Source organism: Xyrauchen texanus, chromosome 44 (assembly GCF_025860055.1).
Source record: "Xyrauchen texanus isolate HMW12.3.18 chromosome 44, RBS_HiC_50CHRs, whole genome shotgun sequence".
NCBI classification, from domain to species: domain Eukaryota; kingdom Metazoa; phylum Chordata; class Actinopteri; order Cypriniformes; family Catostomidae; genus Xyrauchen; species Xyrauchen texanus.
In genome coordinates, this window is record NC_068319.1 from 16260850 (window position 1) to 16284898 (window position 24049).

The following is a 24049-nucleotide window of genomic DNA, read 5'->3' on the forward strand; positions in this document are numbered from 1 at the left end:
TGTCCGCTGCTGCCAGGGGCGGACATGTTGGGGCGGCCTGCTGTAGGACAGTACCACATGTATTTCTGATTTTACCGGATAAATTAGCCGCGAAGCAGAGACGGGACACCATGGATGCCGTCAACGCTTTTAACCATGAGGTCTGTGTGTGTTCAAAACACTAAAATGACTGTAAGATCGCGCTTTGATGAGCACTAGCTATCAGTGTGTTGCATTTGTTCAAGCCTGATGAAGGCCTCAATGATTAAAACACGCAGTTGCGTGCTTTCAAGTTGAATCTGGTGGGCCATATGAAGCTGTGGTTTCTAACAGCATTTAGTGAATTTGTAAATGTTAGCCGTTATGTTTACATTTGTTGTATTTTGACATTTTGATTGCCATGTCGCGCGGCTAGCTGCTGGTAATACACAGTTGACTTGCGCAAAAAGCCACTTTGCATGATAATTTGCTCCTCTGCTTTATTTCCAAGCCTGATCTAAGAGGTGTAATATATGTCTGTGCCAAAGTTGTGAATGACACACAGAGACTTGTGCCAGGCTTACGTTGTTTACATTTTGTGTATAGAGTACGGACTGTAGTCACACTATCCGAGTATCCGTGTTGTCTTTCTGCAATGAGTCTAAACAATGTTGCCAAACGTTTGTGACTAGAAAATATCTTAAAACGGCGTCCCGTCAAACACATAGAACTGACTTGTGCTAAAGCTTTGATTTTAAATCGGCAATAATCTACACATAGCTTTTCTTTATTCTAGAAAGTCCAATTGTAAGCTTATTCAATGTTTCTTTCACCAAAACAGTCGTGTTTACGTCAGAACTCAACACCCTCTATGAATTAAACAGTCTGTTTTTGTTACTGTACCTTTAAGACTTGCATATGAAAATTACATTTGTTTTGTTTGTTAACCCAAAGACTTTATAGCAAGACAGTCCAAGGTCGTTACTTGATTTGGGGAACACCAAAATCTCAAAAACGGTTGGTAAAGATTACAATCAAAGAACACATTTCCAATCAGCAATAAAAATTGATTATATTGGAATCATAAATTGTGCTGCTTTACCTCATATGACTAAAACATTTTCCCGGTTTGTATAGCTAAAGCGCATGCGCATTAGAGAGTTTATCGACAGGTGATATCTGTATCTAAAAGGTGATTGGCTCTTTTATCTGTAAGGCGGGACTTTTTTCGTTCTACATCTGTTGACCGTTGAGCGCCAAAGTTTGTTGTTCCAATTTCTCCCATTCATTTAAATAGAAGTGGCCCGCCTCTGTTAAATAATCTCTGGTTAACCCTATTGCACGTGAATGAGCATCTGCCAAGTTGTGAATGCTGATGGATGACTCACAAATGTCCTGGTCTTATTTTACTCTAAAATCTAAAGAAACTTAGAAGAAAATGAAGCCCATCTTTATTGCCATCAATATTTTTTAAATTGTGTTTTTTATTACAGTTACACACATTTACATTACATTTGATTGAGAAAAAGATTGTTGTTTTGGTAGTTTCATTACCGCAATGTAAACAAATAATATAATATAATCATAATAGTACTTTCTTGGTACTGCCTTTCATTTTCGCAGATTTGTACAGTTTATTTTTTTATGTAATACCTGGAAAAAAAGGATCGTTCTGCAATGAGAATCATCATTAACAATGAAAATGTTCAAAGTAAAATGTCAGCATGCATTATGGTAATCAGAACTGGGGGTAAATATAAAGTCTGAATGTAGGCTCCATTTTTTTATCCAAAATTTATGTAATTATTTGTTATTTTTAGATAAATTTGGCCAGGACCTTGGCTTTTGATCTTGGCAGTTAAGAGCTTTTCTACGAGCAATTTTAGAAACGTTCATTATTTTTTACATGCGTCACTTAACATGAAAGCGGAAAAAAAAACACGCTTTAAAAGTCAATAGTGGACCGTGTTGCCTTTCAAAGTATACTCATTTGACCATGAGATAATGCATACACATTCTACGCATGCTAGCTACAACTGCTTTGTGATAATCTTCTAGAACAGTCAACGGCAAGTGCATGCGCTGACGCGGACAGTCCATGCAGACTGTACTGATGATTACATTTGCGATACACATAATGTGCAAATTCCAATCAGCAACATGGACATCCCAAGTGTTTAATATATATAACCCAAGTGTTTCATGTGACGTCACTATATGACGGCGCCGCCATGTTTGCTACCATAATTCTATATATCTGCTGTGTAGTATCCAGGGCCAAAATTTGAACTGTTTTTCAATAAAGATTTATGTTTTAAGTGACTTGGTTTCATTTCACCAAAGTCAAGCAGCGATGAAGGATTCACACACCAATGATGGCAGAGCTGCCATGCAAGGTGCTATCCTGCTATTGGGAGCAACTTGGGGTTCAGTGACTTGCCCAAGGATGTTTCGGTATGTGGAGACGTGTGGGCCAGGTATCGAACCACCAACCTTGCGATTAGTGGACAACTCACTCCACCACCTGAGCCATGGCCACCCATCTTTGCTCATTTGCTTTTTGCTTATTCAGACATAATAGTTATCATAAACATGTCTACTTATTTTCATAACATTATTGAGTTGGGTACAATTACACTTGAAATGCGCATAGGATGATGCTATTAATAAATAAAAAGCACTTTATATAGTATATAGCTGTTACATTCATACAGATGGGATATATTTCTAATATTGTGACCAAATAAGAGCAGAAAACAACATTTGAAAGACATTTGTAACTTCTGAATGAGAGATGTTTACGGTGATGTACCGATAAATTGTGGCGTACGGAGGTAAATCGTGGATTAAATGTATATGTCCGTGAAAGTCACATTTGGCAATATTTGTGCAGACCTCAGACCTGTATACACCTTTCTTGGGACTTGGCATGGATCAAAAGCATTTTATTTTTTTTATATCGATTTATGGGTATTTTTCCAAAAACCCGCTGATGGTCAATATTAGGGCGGCTGCGGGGGAAAAGTGATGTTACTGAAACAGGTCAATACTTTGGCCTTATGAGTCACTGTACATAATTGAATTGCTGACATGTGACAGGATAGTTTTGCTTTTCATTTCAACTTCATTATACAATTATTTAGCTGTGGCGCTTTTAAAGGGCTAAATTGAGAGATGAGCAATTCCACAAAAATGTCAACCATACCATGGAAAAATAAAGTTTTAAGATAAGGCACAAAATCCCTTTTGAATTGTTCATTTAGATCTATATTTTACTGTATTATAGTGATTTTTTAGGAAATGCCATTGTTTATCCACATCACATGAGGGGTGCCCCATTTCTAAAACAAAATTTTCAATCTGCCATATTTTTTGCAAAAGAGGGATCAAAGGACTGTTTGTTTTCACTTCGTTAACAAAAATAATTTTCCAGAGAGACAAGGATTTATCTTAAAAATATGCACACTTTGTTAAAACAGCACTTCTTTTTAAAATTATAAGAGCCACATTTATGATATCGCTGTGTTTTAGCGCTGTGCCACATTCATAACGTTTTAAAGGTTATGTTTGAGAAAAATTTATGTGTGAGGACCTCAAAGCGACATAGTTTCCTAGTCTGAACGGTTAATATATAATTAAAGAGTTAAAAAGAATGATCAAACATTCACTCACTTTTAATGATGCTCAGATATAATTAAAACCTTTTTCATTTATTGAGTCAGATGAAATAACATAAGAGAAAATGTATTTAATTTAATCTTGTTGTGTTGCATAAAAGGAAAGACAGTAACGCGCAGAGACCTTCACCCATATTATTGAAGACCGTCATTGGACCGATAAACGGGCTTACAGTTTAATTCACTCAAACAATATTTATTTAAAGTATGATGATTAAATGGTCTCTCTTCATTACAGATGTGACCTTTACGGATGCTTTATATCAAATCATATGTATGTAATTGAGAGGATCACAAACCTCAATGTCTCCGTGATCAAAGTCAACAAGTTTTAGTGTTTTGGATGGTTTCCCCTCGTCAGTTGCTTCTTTCACAACTGTCACATCTGTAACAAAGAGGTGTCATGTCCATAATGATGGTTGTCACCTATTTATTTTGGAAACAATTAATAAAAATGAAATATTACATGTTCTTAGGGAGTTTTCCATGTTTATTCTGGTGAGTGTTTATATTCCTCCACATGTGCGTGAATGCAGTGCTGCAACATCTGGCTGATCAGATCACAGACATGGAACACAATACCCAGACTCACTTATTATTATTCTGGGAGATTTTACTAAAGCTAACCATGAACTACCAAAATACAGACTGCACATTACATGCCCCACCAGAGACATAAATACATTGGATCATTGCTACACAACAATAAAGGATGTATATCGCTCTGTCCCTAGAGCAGATTTGGGACTCTCTGATCACTCTCTGGTTCATCTTCTTTCAACCTATTGGCAGAAACTAAAATCAGCTAAACCAGTAATAAAGACTGTAAAGACATGGAACAATGAACCAGTCAGGAACTACAAGCCTGCTTTAACTGCACTGTTTGGAGTGTATTTGAGGCTGCAGACTCAATGATACTATGACATCATATATCTGTTTCTGTAAGGATATGTGCATCTCTACTAGGACTTATTTAACATTCATTAATGGCAAACCATGGTTTACAGCAAAACTCTGGCAGCTCTGTCAGGCTAAATAGTATGTTTATAGAAGTGGGGATAAAATCTTGGCAATCAGTCCAGAAGCACACTGAATAAGGAAATCAGAGTGGCTAAAATAAGCTACTCTGAAAAGCTTCAGCTAACGACCCTGCATCAGTGTGGAGACATATAAAAGACTTTACTAACTTCAAGACATCATCCCCCAACACTGTAGCGAATTAGCAACTGACTGACGACTTGAATGTGTTTTACTGTATTTGAAAGGCCCAGTCTCACATCTCACAACCGCTCTGACCTTTCCTTCACACAAACAGCAACACCTCCTGCAACCCTCCTCCTGCTACTTAACCTGCACTTAAGATCTGTGAAGAGGAGGTGTGCCATGTCTTCCGGAAACAAAAGGCAAGGAAAGCACAGGGCCTACACCTGTGCTTTCAGAGGGTTTAGACAGAGGGTTTCACCCACTTGTCTAAAGTCCTGTGCTGGCCCCCATCTTCACACAGATCTTCAAAAGATCACTGGAGCAGTGTGATTCATTAGATCCCTGCTGCTTCAAACACCCCACCATCATTCCTGTCCCAAAATCACAGGATTTAATTACTACAGAGCCATCACTGTGATGTCTGTGGTCATGAAGTAATTTGAGAGGCTGGTGTTGGCCCACCTGAAGAACATCACTGGACCCTTTCTAGATCCCCTTCAAGTTGCCTATTGAGCAAACAGGCCTGTGGATGATGCAGTCAACATGGGATTGCATCATATCCTGCAACATCTGGATAGACAGGGACATATGCAAGGATCCTTTTTTGGACTTAAGTTTGGCTTTCAACACCATCATCCCAGCTGTTCTCTGGACTAAATTTCACCAACTGTTCCCACGTCTATTTGTCAGTGGATCACCAGATTTCTGATGGACAGGCAGCAGCAAGTGAAATGGAACTTTCACTTCCAGCACAGCACTAGTGCCCACCAGGGAAAAGTGCTCTCCTCTCTACACTTCTACCTGTATACCAATGACTGCACTGCCAAGGACCCCTCTGTCAAGCTCCTGAAGTTTGCAGACTACACTACTGTTATCGGCCTCATCCAAGATGATGATGAATCTGTATACAGAAGGGAGGATGAACGGCTGGCTCACTGCTGCAGTCAAAACAACCTGAAGCTGAACACACTCAAAACAGATGCAGTGTAAACATGATAGTGGAATTTAGGAGGATCACCCCAACACTGACCCCACTCACCATTCTAAACAGCACTGTGGCAGCAGTGGAGTCTTTCAGGTTCCTGGGCCTTACCATATCACAGGACCTGAAGTGGGAGACCCACATTGACTCCATTGTGAAAAGGCCCAGCATAGGTTGTACTTCCTTTGCCAGTTGAGGAAGTTCAACCTGCCACAAGCACTGCTGATACAGTTCTACTCAGCAGTCATTGAGTCTGTCCTCTGCACTTCAGTAACTGTCTGGTTTGGTTCAGCTATGAAATCAGACATCAGAAGATTACTAAGAACAGTTCTGACTGCTGAGAGGATTATTGGTTGCCCCCTGCCCTCCCTTCAAGTCCTGTACACTTCTAGAGTGTGGAAAAGGGCTGGAGAACTCACTCTGGACCCCACTCACCCAGCCCATTATCTTTTTGAACAGTTGCCTTCTGGACGGTGCTAAGAGCTCTGAGCACCAGAACCTTCAGGCACAGGAACAGTTTTTCCCTCAGGCTGTCCATCTCTTGAACAGTTAAAACTGCCCCAATTGAGCAATAATTATGTGCAATACACAGCTTACTCTACTTGTATTTATTCAACATACCTTACCTCTTCTGCCATACATTCCCTTGCATCTGTATATAACATATTTGTATTTGTACATGCATATATATATATATTTTGTCTTATTGTGCATTTCTATATAAACACTTATATTTTCTATTCCCTTTTTATTTTTATTCTATTTTTTTTATTATTATCTCTGTCTTGTTGTGGTTTTGTTTGTGCACTGGAAGCTTCTAAGACAGTTTCCTTGTATGTGTAAGCAAGCATACATTGCAGTAAAGCTCATTCTGATTCTTAGGAGTGCCAACCCTCCTACATTAAGTGGCTAGTATTATTTGGTTAAAACGTGTTATCATTTGGAACGATATTAATTATATTTCACTGTTGTTCATACTTTATATACTTGTGTTAAGTGCTTTTGTTTAAAATCACTGCATAATGCACACTCATAATGACTGTTAAAATATAAGTATAACTGTATTTTCTTGCCATGTACATCTACTTGTGTTATATTTGCTTCTAAATCCAGCATATTATTAATTAAACATGATGAAATCTAAACGCTCCATGAGTGCAAGCAATAAAATACAGATCTGACCCAACAAAACCCATCTTCAGTCTGGGCCATTATTAGATACTTTAATACAGCTACTGACAGATAAGTCTGTTCAGGACTTTTAAAAATAGCACAAAAAACTTCATTTGTTTTTGGTATTCAAAGGCACACAGAGTGCACTCCAAGTCAAAGCAATAGCATTATTAATATTTGGCAAAGAAAAACACTTAAAATCCATAAAGATGTTTATTAAAAAAGTGATTCAAAATGAAAGATGGTGCAATATACACTACCGTTCAAAAGTTTAGGGTCACGTACTCATACTTTTTTATTTATTTTTTCACATTTTAGAATAATAGTAAAGTCATCACGACTATGGAATAATATAAATGGGAATTATGTTGTGACAAAAAAAAAACCCCAAAATAAATCAAAACTATGTTATATTTTAGATTTAGCAGAAATGTACTCTTGACATTTTCTCCACCAACTTCTTGAGGAATCTCAAGGATTCTCTTTTTTTTTTATATATATATATATAAAATTTTAGTTTTGTAATAAATTAATATGTTGGTATTATTATATTTTTGTCTACACAAATCATTTAAAAATGTAAGCATATGCCTTCAGCTCAAAACGATTTTATGATCATGAGAACATTTCAGTCAAGTGACCCCAAACTTTTGAAGGGTTGTGTATATTATAATAGAGATATAACAAAACTCACGTTTAGAGTAAATTCAAAGGTCAAACAATGAGGCAATATGGAATAAATTATGAAGCCAATCCACATAAGATCAGATCATTTTAAGGGGATGCAAGGTAGTGATGCAGCAATATCACTTCTGCATGTTATGAAAACCCATAAGATATAAATATATATATATGTAGGTGTTCATTTATCTCTAATTTACCATTCCATTCTAAAATATCAGAAAGGATAGTTGCAGCACAGGTTGAAGTTGAACTTTCGGAAAATAACCTGTTTGAACAATTTTAGTCGAGTTTTTGCCGTTTCGTAGTATAGAGACTGCCCTGGTTAAAATTACTCATGATCTGTTGGTGGCAGCTGATTCGGGACTTTTAACTATACTTATTCTCCTCGATTTATGTACAGCCTTCGAAACAATCTCACATAACATCCTCTTAGAGAGATTAGCCTTTATTGGGATATATTGGTATTCCTCTTTCTTGGTTCAGATCTTATGTCTCTGAACGCACTCAGATTTTCCAACTTTGATCCCAGCCTTCCCCATTCACTACAGGTGTTCCTCAGGGTTCTGTTTTAGGCCCTCTTTTATTTCTTATTTACGTTCTTCCTTTGGGATTCATTTCCATTGCTATGCAGATGACACCCAGCTCTACATGTCTTCCCAACCTAACTCTACCCTTCCTCCATCCTTTCTGATTGCTTAGTTGAAATTAAATCTTGGTTTTCATGTAACTTCCTTAAACTCAACAGTGATAAAACTAAGATTCTCCTAGTTGGTACTACATCTAATTTGTCCAAAACTGACAGTTTCTCTTTGATTATTAACAATTCCATAGTCTCTTCATATGCTCAGGTTAAGAGTCTGATTGTCATTCTCGACAGCACTTTATCTTTTGAAGCTTGTCAATTAGAGGTCGACTGATATTGGTTTTTTCAGGCCGATGCCGATCTTTTGAAATCCGGGTCGGCCGATGGCCGATTAATGCTGCCGATTGATTTTGGCCGATATGTGCTTGTTTTTAATCTCTTATTTGAACCTTTTATTTGAAAGATAAAATGTAACACAAATAATTACTTAAGATAGACAACATTTCTCAACAAATACATTTATTGAACACTTGACCAATCTGCACTTGTACACTTAAAATTAAAAATGTATAATGTAAAAACATATTGTATAAATAATGTATAAGAAATATATTAAATAAACAAAGCAGGTGTTACGAACTGCTCCAAGACACGAAGGTTGAGATCCAAATGCAGCTTTAATTAAGGGGCAATCCAGACACGTAATCCAATATTCAGAGCATCCAAGAGAAGCACAGGCATAACTAGGGATGGTATCGTTAAGGTTTTAATGGTATTACTATCTTACCGATACTGCTTATCGATCCGGTACTTTAACGGTATTCTTAACGGTTCTTTTTGTTATATATATATATATATATATATATATATATATATATATATATATATATATATATATAATTTTATTTCAGGAAGGTGTACTAACATTACTGTTCAGGTGTGGTCTAAAAGAAATCTAATAAAGTAATCAATTGTAAAATAACACTGCATAGTTTTTCATAGATAGATTAATGCTTATTAATGCAGAAGTTATTCATTCAAGAGCTGTAAGTGATTTTCTCTTTGCCTTTTGTTGTTTGATTCGCAGCAATGGCTCAATCGTCACATGTTTAATAGACAGCTTCCCCTTTAAGACCGAGTTCAGATCTAATAGGCTCCTGATGCAGCATATTTTCTCCCCAACTATTTCCATAACTACGTCCATTTAAGACATAAACTGTGTTAAATGAATCTCCAAGCCGGTCGTTTTTACATATTTTTGTGTATAGTTGATCGTTTAGACGCATGAAACCCAAAGTAGCCTATACTTTGCTTGTCTCGTTGCGGTGTGTTTCGGAGCGCGCGCCGCCTTGGGACCGGTATCTCTTGCGCTCTTTATTATTAAACGCGTCCCGCAATTTAGCAACAGTAGCTAGACTGCATTTTACAACAATCACCGATCGTGCTGATTCTGACGTTAAGTTTGAGTTTTAGGGAGAAATGTCAGTGCACCGCTGTGAAGGGAAGGAAGTTGTGCTAGACAGAATGCGGCTTATGTGTAAATATTATTTTTATAATCTTTGGAAGGCGAAATCTAAAATAAAATCAGACTAATAATCACAGATCTAAACCAGGCTATGTTTGAATGTTTAGTTCTGTCACTCATTAAGCAGGGCTCGTTTTGTGCTCGCTGTGGCACAGCGTGAGCGAGTTCTCTCTCTCTCTCTGACTGCTGAATAGCTAAATTGCATCACAGACAAATGGTTTCATATTATTATACATAGAAATGGCTGGCGAGATAAAATAACTTTCTCTTTATAGCAATAAAGAATGTATTTTCTTAATTTCTCCAGTACCGACAGCAGAACCGATAACGTCCGAGCTTACCAAAGCCAGTCCTTCAATAGCCTATAGTGCGTTGGTATCTTTTTTTATTACTTATTTATCTGCATTGAGTGACAACCCTCTCAAATATAAGACAAACAAACAGAACAAATAAAAGTCTCAGATTCACTGTCTGTAATTGCAAAATTCTTGCTTACTTATTGTGACATGATAGCAACCCTTCTGCTGGGATAATGCAACTTCAACTACGCTATCAATATCCAAAGTAGCCGAATGTCATGTCGCGTTTTTTCTCGCAGTTGGCAGTAACATATCAAAAGTTTTTAATTAAATATAAAGAAGTTATACAAATTTAATCCTTACTGTTTTCTACAAGGAACTTAGCTCCTTCCTTAGGCACTGGATGAGGTCTGCTCACTCTGCTGGAAAATGACTCTAGGGGCAGTGTGCGTCGAACACGTTTTCCACAACAACACTAGGCTGCCCACAGATGCGCCTGCCTAATAATCGGCATGATATGCGTGGATATTGGCCGATGCCGATTATGTAAAAAATGCAAAAAATCGGCCGATTAATCGGCCGCCGATTAATCGGTCGACCTCTATTGTCAATAATATTGACAAGCTTCAATTTATTTCCATTTATGTAATATTAATCGTCTCTGCCCCTCTCTCACATCAAATATTACCGCCATTCTTATACACGCCTTGGTCATATCACATATTGATTACTGTAACTCTCTTCTTACAGATCTCCTCCTCAAGCTTCTTCATAAATTTCATTTAGTCCAGAACTTAGCTGCTCAGATCATTACCAGAACCTCCTCCATAGAACATATTTCCCCTGTCCTTCAACAGTTACACTGGCTCCCTGTGAAATATCGCATTGATTTTAAGATATTGCTTCTTACTTTTAAGGCCCTTCATAATCTTGCACCTTGGTATCTTTCTGATCTTCTTCAAATATACATGCCCACTCATTCTCTTAGATCTTCATCGTCTATCTCTCTTAATCTACCTTCTGTCCATTTGACCACCATGGGCTCCAGAGCCTGTAGCAGTGATGCCCCTCGTCTCTGGAATTCACTTACACATGACATCTGTAATAGTGATTGTATCCAAACTTTTAAATCCCATCTTAAGACTCATCTTTTTAAACTGGCTTTTTCTCATAAACTTTGATTCAATGGTTACATTTAAATCAAGTCTTGAGGTGAATTTTGGATCATATAGCGTTCTGTTTTATATTGTGGTATTTCATTTTTCATGCTTGTAAGGTGTCTTTTAGTGTCTTGAAAGGCACCTATAAATAAAATGCATTATTATTATGTTATCTAAAGTTTATACTGTATATTGTTGGTCAGGGCATTTCTTTACTGGGCAAAGAAAAACAAATCGACACACTCACCATAAAAAAGCTTTTTTTTCCACCACACAATTCGGTGCAAATGTACGCTCCAGATGAGAATGGCTCGTTAGGAATTAATTGTTTCGATTCAAAATTTTGATCATGCCAAAAATCACGCTGAACATTCACATTTGGGGTGCAAAGGCCTCATGTCATTCAAATGAGCAAAACAGCAGCTTTTAAGTAGCTTTTTTGGTGGATATGAGTCTGGTAAATCAAATTACTCTTGCTATATTTTGGAGTTCGACAGATTAAAGGACAGTATTTTTATGGAGTCTGTTGCCGATTCTTTATGTTGGGGTGTCTGATTATTTTAATAAACTGTTGTAGAAATGCTGTGAACTTCATGTCACACACTAGGGCTAGGCATCGCCAGCCACCTCATGATACGATACATATTGTGAAGCACATGTCACAATTCGATATATCATGATATCATGATTTAATTCTGATTTACAAGCTTTCAATTCCAATTAATTTGAGTACATTACAGTTATAATGTCAGTTTTCCTTCTTTCAGCTAATGCTGTTATAAATTATACAGGGGACCTTCTAACTTGGAAAAAATAATAGAGATATTCATTTTACAAATTGTATTTTATCATTAGTTCTTTATCGTTTGTTACATTTTTGCTTTTTGAAAATATACAAAGTTCATGCATTCCATCAAAAACTTTACATGCCTAATTTGTAATATTTACAACTATTGATAGAAGTGTTTGTTTTGGCAGAATGGTAGTACAGCATCCGTGCTGATGTTTGATTAGAATTAAATGTTTATTTTGTTGTTTTTGATCAACAGAAAGAACAGAAAAGGTGTTAAAATATACAGTATGCAAAGACAAATGGAATGAGGGTCCCAGCGTGTCTGTGAGAGAAACATGCTCAGTTTTAGTCTCTCTGGTGCCTCCATAGAAGTGTCTCTGACTGCACTGAGGAACATCACTTTCAGAGTTTGCACTTGGCTTTTTTTTTCAAATGCTGGATATGATGTGAATGCATGAATAGTTAAATATAACAGTGTTTCCCACAGGATTTTGTGAAAGTTTTTTAAAGTTAAATGCATCAATCTGGTGCACCCTGAGAGCAATATTAAGAGAATAGATGTATGAAGAACTTTGTGCTCTGGTAAACAATTCTGTGCCCTTATAGTAATTTAATCATAAACACATTGGTTGTATAGATATGAATGGTAATCACATGGCAAAAAAGTCACACCCACAAAGCAGTTCACAATTGGTCACAGTAAGCATTGTCATGTGATTGTCCTCCAGACAAGTAAATTGGTCATTCACTTGAGAGAAAAAAGGACATTTAAGTTACATGCTGAAGTAGCATGTCAAAGTTAATGTTGTATATTGTTCTAAAATTATGACCGATGCTCAACCTTATTGCGTACGTATGCAATCAACTCAATTCTCTGCGACAGAAATGTAAATTGCACTGGGTAGGGGAGGAGGCTATTGTCATATAGTAATTATTTTGTTACGTATGGTAGTCAAATAAAGAAAAACCTCCATTGCCATCATTAACAGCAGGAGTGCTCACACTTCTACTTTTTCATGTTATTGCAGCAAGATCTACCTTGTACAATAAAGGCTATATCACAACTACATTATCACAATACCAAACTTTTAGTTGTCGATATTGAAATTTGACGATTCTTAATACCACAAAGAAGAAAAAATTCAGTAATAAAATAACAATAAAGGGGGACTGGGATTGAGAGATGCTTTGCCGAAGGCGGAGAACACAACATTAGAGAACTTTTATGTTATTATGAGAAGTTTACAAATATTTTTGGTTCATTATGAAACTGTGGTGGGACAAATTATACTGTGGCGGGCTGCCACAGTCTTGGTAATTAATGGGAAACACTGTATAAATATTGATATATGGATCTAAAGTATCAATACAATTTTGTGAAAAGAAAATATCACAATATATCAATATTTTATTGTATCGACACAGCCCTAACCACAAAATTCTTACAGTTATGCATTTTTGAAGCAACTTAGAGGACTCTGGTTACATTGAAGGGCATTGTTCAACCCTAGTACATATCATGGTATGTGAATATTCTAACCATTCATCACCTTTGTATAACAAAGTACCATGGTATTGCCATTAGATACCATTGTTGTGCCATGTTACATGTTACATGTCACAGTCATTTTTCATGAGGGTCGGGAGTCTGTTTCTGGAAATTCTTGGTGTTTACCTCCACCCTAACAATGCATGAATTTATAAATAGCATCTCTTAAGCTTTCAGTGCAAATTTACCCAAATATCATTGCCATACACATGCTGTATTTTGAGCCCCAATGCAATAACATCTTATGCAGCCTATGCATTAACATTACTGTATGTCTTCATTGCAGTTGTTCTCCTTGATGGACACCAAGCCTCCCATCTCAAGGGCCAAGATGGTCAACATCACCAAATCTGCCATAAAAGCCATTAAAGTAAGTTCAGCTTGAAGTTGCAGTGCATTTCAGCCTACAGAACTGATATATGGTGCTGTTTTGGTAATATTATAGTACAGAGAGGTAAGGCTGAAATGATTAGTTGACGTTATCAACAACGTCCACAGTAAAAAATTGTCGACAAAAATATTTGTTGTCGGATAGTAATTTGATCTAATTTAACGTAACATGAGATCACATTAAACTCTAATGATGGCGCACGAGAGCAGCTCTGCTGCTTGTGCCTGACTGATAAGAGGAAGAATGACACAGATCACAGTCCAGATGCACTGTAAACTTTACAAACAACTTCAGCTTATGTAGATCACAAAGTATTATCTATTATTGTCTGTTTGAATATGTGCCTTAGATATTTCCTTTTCTAAACAAGGATATGCTGTCAGTGACATGAGCTGAAAACACTTCTCTTAATCCTTTCAATTTTCCATTTTTGCAGTTATACAAACATGTTGTCCAAATTGTGGAAAAATTCATAAAGAAGGTAGGTGCACATCTGAAATGAATTAGAGTAGATCAATAATTGATTCTCAATTATTGTAGGTTCTTTCACAGAAAATCTCTTTTACTAAATGCCAGTCTGTACTTTCTCGAACTTTTTTCCCCTCACATCAGTGCAAGCCTGAGTACAAAGTCCCGGGTCTTTATGTAGTAGACTCCATTGTGAGGCAGTCCCGCCATCAGTTTGGAGCAGACAAAGATGTGTTTGGGCCCCGGTTCACCAAAAACTTCACAGGGACATTTGAGAATCTGTGCTTGTGTCCCATAGAGGATCGGGTGAGATCATGTGCTCATGGTTTTTTCTTTGCTGCTCATCTTTTTACAGACCTTGCTGTGGGCTTTAAATTATTTGAATAGGTTTTCTAATAATTTTTCCAGAATAATTTCTTAAGAATGTTTATCCCTTTCCATTCAGAGTAAGATAGTGAGAGTTCTGAACCTGTGGCAGAAGAATGGAGTGTTTAAAATTGAGGTTATTCAGCCTCTCTTGGACATGGCTGCTGCATCCAGCAGCTCAACGGAGTTGGACAACGGCCCTGATGGAGGTAAGACACTGTTTACCATGTTACTTCCATGTTGATTTTTCATCAAATAGCAATGTCAAATGTTAATCAAGTCAATCAGTGATACATCAGGGCCACCTTGAGTATCAAATAGCATGTATAGTATGTTTACACTATTTTCAAATTAGGAGCCAATAACCTCATTTTTAATGTATTACAACAGCATCTCCAGCATCTCCTGTGAGAGAACAGGAGTCTCATCCGGTTATGGAGTCAAACTCCATTGCTGCAGCTGTGCCTCAGCTTCAGAACTCAGATGCCTTTGCAGCTGTTGCTCAACTAATTCAGTCCTCTCAAGGACAGCAGGTTAGTCACACCGACACTGAATAAATGTGTAGGATTTACTGCATATTCACTGTGTGTGAAGGATAAAGCATTGAGCCAGGTTCTGTATGAACCACAAAATAATTTAGTTGCAATTGATTCTTCTGCTTGTTGAGCTTTTAGATTTTGTAAATAATTTGAAAGGATTTAATCCTGAGATTCATACATACACTATTTCCTAAAGCTTCAGCAAATACTTCAGAACTTTCAGCCTCCGGGGACACCTCAGTCTCCAGCTGTGGACAACAGTAGGAGTCAACTCCACCTGCAGGCCCAGCCAACGACTGCTGCCTCCACCATCACACAGCAGCACATCCATCACGCAACGCAATCTGTGGATAAGAAAGCCACCTTCGATAAGGTGAGAGCAGTTTTACCTTCAGCGACAGTGATGGCGGTTAAAAAGCTGGTAGTGATCTTTTTGCTGGTAGTTAAAGCTGATTTGGGGCCAAGCACCAAAGGTGCCGTAGCCCCTATTGTATCCGTTAGTATTATTATTATTCTGCTGCTTCTTCTTCCTTACCTGGAAATTATGAAATTTGCCACACTGATTGGGATTGGCATGAATAGACACGGCACAAAATTTCTGGTCTTTAGGGCAAACTCTATATTGCCACCACCATACCAAAAATGTACTTTTAAAATGTATCTTTTGAACCATTTGGCCTAGAGACACAAATCTAATTTTGTATGATTCCTCTCATCTTGATGATTCAAGTGGACCCCTTGTATTAAAACTCTGCCCATTACAGTGGCTGCCATCTTGGATTATGTCATTCATTGTTTTTTTATTACTATTCCTACAAACATTACCCAATTCTACCAATCAAGGTCTCAAAACAATCTCCAAACTGATCTGCACAGAATATATGCAAATGTTTATTTTTGCCTTTATTGAAAAGTTATGCAGAATCATAGTTAACAAGGGTGGACGTAAAAACAGATTTTAGGCTGTATCTCATGAACACAGTGTTTTATCAAAATAAAATTGCTATGCTTCATCAGCACCATGATCTAAGGGCACATGCAGAGTTTTGCAACAGCACCACCTATGGGTCAAAAGATATGAAAAATGGCTATTTTTGCCTGTAACTTTTGAACCGTATGTCCTAAAATCATGAAGTTGGTGTCTGTAGATCATGATGATTTCAATGATAAAAATTCTCCCCATATCGTCTATATTGTCTTTCTGCTATATTGAATTTTAGAAAAAAGTTATATATTTTTTAAATACATTGTCGAATTTCAAAGAAAATTGGTATGCATCATCGACATTGTGTCCTGATGATACTTAAGCAGTTTCAAGACAGCGCCACCTATATTTCAAAAGATAACCCACACTTGGGGCATGTCAACTTAGTGGCTCAGTGTGTTTAAGTTCTGTTTTATAGTTTCATGAGTCCTGGGTTCGAATCCTACTTGGATCAGTGTTAGAGTTGATGTTATATTGTACTGGAGGTCTTTGTATTTGTTAACTGAATAATTGCAAGGCTTATCACAGATAATTTCTGTTTGCAGGTACACTTCTTGTTCTTCTTTGTCTGAGTGTTGTTGTTCTGACTTATAAATAAGTGATATCTTTTAAAGGATTGAGAAGTTTGGAGACTGCATCACCTGTACTTCAAAAGAACATTGTCTTTTTAGCATGGTTATTGTATCGTACCTATATGCTATGATAGCTTAGCATGCTAATCAGTTAGCATGCTAACTGTTGGGTTTTCTGTCTTATAAAACTCAATGCTATCTGTAGGGTAACTTTAGTTTAGCATGCTAATCGGCTAGCATTGGTCCAGCTAGTCTGTTAGTCCAGAAGCTGAGTAGATCAGTGTACCATGAAATGTCAAACGGCAGGTTCCTGGTTCGATCCCCACCTCAGCAAGTCATGCATTAGAAAAGTGTGTAGTTCTGGACATTTTTGTATTGTGCTTACTGAATAGAGGTGGGGCTTTTCTCCAATCATAATGTTAATTTGCATCTTTGTTGAAAAGTTACATGAATATAAAGATCATGGTAACAGCTGTGCTCGGCTGTGATTCATCTAAGCTTGGTTTTCCCTTTGTTGACTGCAATGTTGTAGCTGTGTGGTGCAGTGGATAGCACAACTGTGGAACAGAAAGTCGTGGGTTGAAATCCATCCAGGTACAATGTGATCTGTGCTTGCTCTGTGAGATCTTTGGGTTGTGCAGTAGTTGCCATGCTGGTGCTTGGCCCCGTAATTGCTGCTTGCAGCTGTATTTTTAAGATTAGATGGGCAAATATGACAATGTTTTGAGTAATTCTTGCTGGGGTTTTTTAAAATGTGTATTGCTCTTGTAGACCTAAAGCAGTAACAACCTTCACTGAATCATTCCTCTTCTTATTTTCAGAAACTTTTGGACCGCTTTGACTATGATGACGAGCCAGAAGCCGGAGAGGAAAGCAAGAAGGATGAAACACCATCTGTTCAACCTAACATGCAAGTTGCAGCTTCTTTACTCTCAAATGTAGTTTTTATACAAGGTGAAATCAGGGTCTTTTTTTGTACCGATGGGAAAAGTTGATCTGTATGTTGGACTGTTATATGTAATGCCTAATATTTTTGTGTAGAGTTTGTTATTTATTAGCTTATTTATATCTCTGCAGAGGATTTCCTGAGCAGAACACTGCAGGCTTTCCTCCTGCCAATCAGATGCAGCACTTCCATCAACATATTATGGGCATATCACAACACCAACAGGTACATTATATATTTTTTATTATACTTGACTATTTCTCATGCAGTGATGTAAACCGACAGTCGCACTTCTTATTGGTGTGTTCTCAGGGTGTTATTGCTGCAAATGGACAGGTCCAAGTGTTTGGTCCTATGGCATCTCAGCCCTTTCCAGGTATGATGCCTCCGATGGGGCAGCAACATGCAGCTTTCCCTCCCCAAAATGACACTCTCAATCAGCTCATGGCTGGACATCAACATCAGGTAAAATTCAAGTAAAAATGACTCTTCGTTAAGAAAAGTGTTTCTTTTACTCTGACATACGTTTACTATTTTCCAATGAGAGCCTTCAGGAGTGGTTTGTGTTTTGAGTAGTTTTAAGCAGGATTTTATAAAAATTATTTTAAACATATTGTTGTCAGGTCACTTGTAATAGTGACACGAGGTACCTAAAGAAGATACACGCTGTGTTTTTCGTACTTTACAACACTTTAAAAAAAAAAAACTCTTCATTGTAGCCCATTTAAGAATATTATCCATTATGTTTGTTAAAATAATTTGCCGTGTCGCAATCTCCCATTCATTCCTATGGGGAGTTCTGCAGAGAGAGCAACTGTAACTAAGGGGGACGGAGCTTAGCGAAGGGTCAGTTGACTCTATTTGCAACCTAAATGCATGTTGAAGGTTTTATTGCGAACGATTAATCAATAAAATGTATTCCCGATTTAAAAAATTGTCTTCATAATCTTTAATAAAAAGCTGTCGACTTTTCTTTTTGGTTTAAATCACTTAGGTCTTGTGGGCTGTTGAATAATGTCAACCGATAGCCAAAAAGCTATTTAGGCATTGTATTAGCAAACCCATGTTTAGTTCTGGCTCCATTTTGATGTGGAATACCACATTTTCACAACCAAATCAATTCTCCATTGAAAAAATAAAGTGCCCTAAACCTGTTGCACTCACATTACCCAAGTGAAATGGGTTGTGAATGTGGTTTTTACAATGAATTTAAAAATCATGTCAAAAATCAAGGCAATGTGTTTTCAGCAACTGATTCTTGACTGTTAAGATGTAAACTAATTAAAAATCCCTGATGTAACCCATGACACAGGAAATGTCGATGAATTCAAACGCATCCGCAAGGAATTGCCCAGATGGGAAGAGGTCAAGGTCACGCTCTGGGTCAAGGTGCGTATTATAAGCCTAAGAGAGACCTGTTATTACTGTTATTATTATTATTTGGAACAACACTGACATCACAGGCTTATCTATCAAACAAAAATAAACTTTATTAGGTTAGACAAGGTTAGACATCATTACCGTGAAAGCTAATGTTTTTTCTTTTTTTTTCAGATCTCCAAAAAGGAGACGGTCTCGTTCAAATTCCCGCAGCAGACGAATGCGGCACCGGCGATCTCGCTCACGTTCTCGAGAACGCCGGCGGCAGTCCCCTCGCTCTCGCTCTCAGGAAAGAAGAGATAGAGAGCGGGAACGAGAGCGAAGACAGAAAGGCCTTCCTCCGGTTAAGAATAACACACTCAGTGGTAAGCCCACCAGGAGGCGGAAGATGTGCTCTCATTATATGCTTTTGTTAGATTGTGTGATCAATGATATATTACGTATCCCTCTCTTTCAGTGTGCAGTACAACTCTATGGGTGGGTCAGCTGGATAAGAGGACGCAGCAGCAGGACGTGGCCTGTTTACTAGAGGAGTTTGGACCGATAGATTCAATTAATGTAAGTTAATGAGAATTAAAAAAGTGTAAAGGATCTTTTTTGAGTATTACTGCTTTCTTCACATTACGTTGGATTTCTGTGCGAAGTTCACTTCTTGTTGATGTAATTTTTGTTAGATGATTCCTCCTCGTGGTTGTGCTTACATTGTCATGATCCATCGTCAAGATGCCTATCGGGCCCTGCAGAAGCTTAGCAGAGGTCCATACAAAGTCAACCAGAAAGCCATTAAGGTACTAGATAAATATTTAAAATAGCTTTTTAGATGTAATTCATTTAAAGGTGCTGTAATCAAATCTGTCTAGTGTTCATTTGATTGGGCATGTTGACGTATATAAGAACACAGCATCTATGAGAAGCGAAAGTATTTTCATGTGAATAATATCAATATGTTTATCCAGATTGCCTGGGCTCTAAATAAGGGTATTAAGCCCGAGTTTAAGCAGCACTGGGACGTAGAGTTGGGTGTTACCTACATACCGTGGTCCAACATCAAGATGGAGGATTTGCATGTGTTCAGAGAAGGAGGGATGCTGGACCCTGAATCTCTTGCACCAGGTAACTATTTGATACCATTTGGTAATGCATCCTGTGGTCACTGAGGATACATTTCTTACAGGTGTGTTTTATTTAGTGTTTGACTGGTCATTTGCTTTTTAACAGAGTGGAGAGGCTCTCTGAGTGAGCTGGAGAAGGCTGAAGATTTGTCTCAGAATGGCAGGCCTGTGGGAAATGTGGAGGAGTCTCCAGCTCTAGTACCTATGCAGGTAACTTATGTTAACTCTCAGGAGTTTGTAGTTTTTGTTAGTTTCCCTCAGGTTTTGGTTTTGATCAGGATGAAATTGTGTGAATGTAATCGTTTGGTGTACAGTTATAACAAATTAGTAGAGATTGTTATAAATTGAGGTATTTGGTTTTCCAGCTGCCATCTTAAAAACTAAACAGCATTAGGTTGACACCCCCACATCCCCCCCTTTTGAATAATTAACAAGATCACATTTTCAATGAATACACAGTTAAAAAAGAAATTGTTTAGAAAGAGCTCCAATAAAGTTACCTAGCTTAAATACTTATGATATTGAATATTCAGTTACAAGTCCTGACCAAATAGTTCCCCAGCGTTTCCTATTGTTATTGTTTTCACATTTTTGAACAGCCTCAGGTTCCTCCTGTCCAGCCAATGGATAGTGTCGGTGTTCCTCCGCCAGTATTCCCAGGAACCATGAATATCCCACCCCCCTCATTCCCACCTGGGGTTCCCCCACCCCCGGGACCCTTTATACGGCCTGGTTTTAACCCCATGCAGATGCCACCAGGTACAGTTTATCATGCTGCAATACTAGTGACATTATGTCTGTCAAAGTTATTAATATTAATCCTTTAATTATAGTAAATATGTATTGTCAGAATAGTATTCTTTGCTGGTTATGTTTCAGGATTTCTCCCCCCGAGTGCCATGCCTCATATGGGAACTGCTGGGCCTCCCCTACCCACAGCAGGGATCAACATGCCACCAGGTAGGACATTAAAGGAATAGTTCACCCATAAATGAAAATTCTCACATGATTTACTTACCTTTAAGCCATCCCATATGTGTATGACTTTCCTTCTTCAGCAGAACCGAAGTTAAGATGTTTATAAGCACATTTCAGCTCTGTTTGTCCATACAATGCAAGTAAACAGGTGCCATCAGGCTGCTGGTGATTTGATGGTCCAAAAGGCATATTTAGGCAGCATAAATGTAATCCACATGACTCCATTCGATCAATTAATGTCTTCTGAAGCAAACCGATAGGTTGGTGTAAGAAACAAATCGATAATTACATTTTAAATTAAAATAATAATTAAAAAACCTAATGTAGTTAACGTCCCAAAATTTTACATAAATAATTCTGGTTCTATAGATCCTCAAATATCTGGTCTTGTCAGCAACACTAAGTTGTTTTTGTTCCCCATAATTCCTTTAAACACTGTAGTTGGCAAATCAGTTGAAGACATGTCGAGTGATCCAGCAGGTTTTGGCCCAAGAATCAACAATAATGGAACAGATGGCTTCAATTCAGGTAGGTCTCTATAAGCCTCCACACTAAGATATATTCTTTGAATTCAACTTCTGTCATTGGAATGTGGAGTTCATGGAATCCTTAGTTCACAATCATTTCAGTGCATGCAACATATATACATCTTTTCATTAACTCTGCAGGAAACCAGGTGCATCCTGGAGGTCCACCAGGGATGGGCATGCAATCTCCACCAGGTCTTCTAGGTCTACGGCCAGGAATGATGCCTCTACAGCGGCCCCCAGGGATGCCACCTCCACATATGCAGCGTTTCCCCATGCCACCTCACCGCCCTGGCATGCCACCTATGCCTCCACAGATGATGCCACCCAGATGTCCACCTCAGATGATGCATCGCAAGCCTCCACCCAGGGCCTGTGGCGTGCCGCCACCTCCCCACGGCATGAGGGGCCCCTTCCCTCCTCCTAGACCTCCCTTTATGAGACCCTGCGGCCCAAGACCTGAAGGACCAGATAATCACGAGGGAAGACCGTTCAGGGGTGAGCACCCCGGCCTAGGAAGGGGAAGAGATCGGGAGCAGGACTGGTTCGGAGGACGGCAACCTTTCAGTGAAGGTCGTGGAGGGGAGAGGTCGGAAGGCCGTGAGCAATTCGGGGTCTGGCATGAGGAGCCAGAAAAGCAAGGAGGGTGGGATAGAGAGAGAGAACGTAGGGACTGGGGGAGGAGTCCGGAAGGAGACAGGGATCGAGAAAGAGAGCGAGGAAGGGACGTTGAAGAACGTAGTAGGCGCTCGTTTGCGAGCAAAGACAGAGAGCCAGGGACTCGAGAGAGAAGCACACGCTGGGACAGGGACGATAGACTCGATCGGTTGGGTAAAACCAGCGAAGAGCCCAATAGAGACAGTGCAGCGACCACCAACGAACCCAATGCAAACTCAACTGAAGAACTTCCTAATGCCAAGTCAGATATTCCGAACACTTCCACTTTAGCAACAGCAGACTCTAAAGCCTCAGAACCGGTAGCAGAGAACAAATCTGCCGAACAAACGCATGTAGAAGAGTCATAGAGGGCTCTTTAGACATTAAGGGATAGTTGACCCAAATAATGAAAAATTCTGTCGTCATTTACTCAGCATCATGTTCTTCCAAACCTTGATGTCTCTCTCTGACGTGGAATGCAAAAGGAGATGTTAGGCTGAATGTTATGGATTTTCTGCCTCAGTCACCATTGAGGCTAACATTCTGCCTCACATCTCCTTTTCTGTTAGGAACAAAATTATGGTGAGTAAATGATGACAGAATTATTATTTTTTTTGTGAAATATCCCTTTATGTGTCTTGGACTGAAAGAACGTGTGAGCTACTTCAATGTCCATATTAATATTGAATACTGCTGGCTAAAAATAAACATCAGTGTCAGTACACCTGTTTGGGAATGCTTTATACATATGATGCTTTGTTTTTTAAGTACATTTTTGGCAAATGTGGAGCTTTGCCTTGTGAATTATTGTCCCACCTCAATGAAGCTTGAATGTTGTATTAAAACAAAAGATAAAGAAAAGAAGCGATTCAAGAAATTCTGTAAATATGCTAACATTACTCGAATAATATTTGTCGATTTTGACCAGGATTTGTTTTTTTTTTCTTTGAGTTTCAAAAAACATGGACTAAAATAAGATATTAAGACCCCTTTTGCTGTAAATTTTTTAACTTAATGTTTACAACATACAAAAAGCAAGATGTTTTTATAATTAAGTTTTTGGAGGTAAGAGCTCCAAATATTTCAGCGATAAGGATTTGGTTTTAATAAAGTATTTTCATACCAAATGAATGAATTGACTTACATGCAAGTTGCTTCAGTTGTTTTTAATGTTTACTCTAATGTCTTATGATTATTGATAAGTTTGTGCCAACTGTTAATCCTAGTGGTATGGTTATTAAGTTTAAAACACTGATAATGAATAAACAGATCACTGTTTGCTGACTTCATGGCATATACAACGATTTGCTTCTGAATTGTCAATTTATCATGTGACCCTATTTCCAAACTTTCAGTCATGAACCACATCTATACTTATGTTATTCACTTTTAATGTAGTGTGGAATCAGTGAACACATGACTATGTCAAAGTGACAACCATATTGTTGGATTTATTGATGAGCAGCCAGCAGCTCTTCCATATGACCATAAGAACATCACAGGCTACTTATGGGAACTCTTAAAGGTGCACTCAGTAATTTT

At 38.1% G+C, this 24049-nt stretch overlaps 1 protein-coding gene across 2 annotated transcripts; it reads left to right on the plus strand.

The window, feature by feature from the left end:
• LOC127636724 (SR-related and CTD-associated factor 4-like) lies at positions 1-24049 on the plus strand. 2 transcript variants are annotated; one of them, XM_052117414.1, is made up of 20 exons: positions 1-140; positions 13873-13956; positions 14414-14458; positions 14590-14751; positions 14891-15020; positions 15202-15344; positions 15565-15723; positions 17729-17817; positions 17985-18078; positions 18166-18318; positions 19166-19242; positions 19408-19598; positions 19691-19791; positions 19908-20021; positions 20190-20346; positions 20452-20555; positions 20945-21104; positions 21225-21305; positions 21765-21851; positions 21992-24049. In XM_052117414.1, exons 1-20 carry the CDS (start codon positions 111-113, stop codon positions 22873-22875), a joined length of 3045 nt encoding a protein of 1014 aa, XP_051973374.1. In that variant the 5' UTR covers positions 1-110; the 3' UTR covers positions 22876-24049. The 2 variants fall into 2 exon arrangements, with proteins under 2 accessions (XP_051973374.1, XP_051973373.1); XM_052117413.1 differs by having other exon boundaries at positions 15547-15723; positions 21992-24048.

Coding starts and splice junctions, on each gene's coding strand:
- LOC127636724 (XM_052117413.1), top strand. CDS start 111: ATGGATGCCGTCAACGCTTTTAACCATGAG. Junction 19,792..19,907: donor GACCGATAGATTCAATTAAT/GTAAGTTAATGA, acceptor AATTTTTGTTAG/ATGATTCCTCCTCGTGGTTG. Junction 21,306..21,764: donor AGGGATCAACATGCCACCAG/GTAGGACATTAA, acceptor TAAACACTGTAG/TTGGCAAATCAGTTGAAGAC.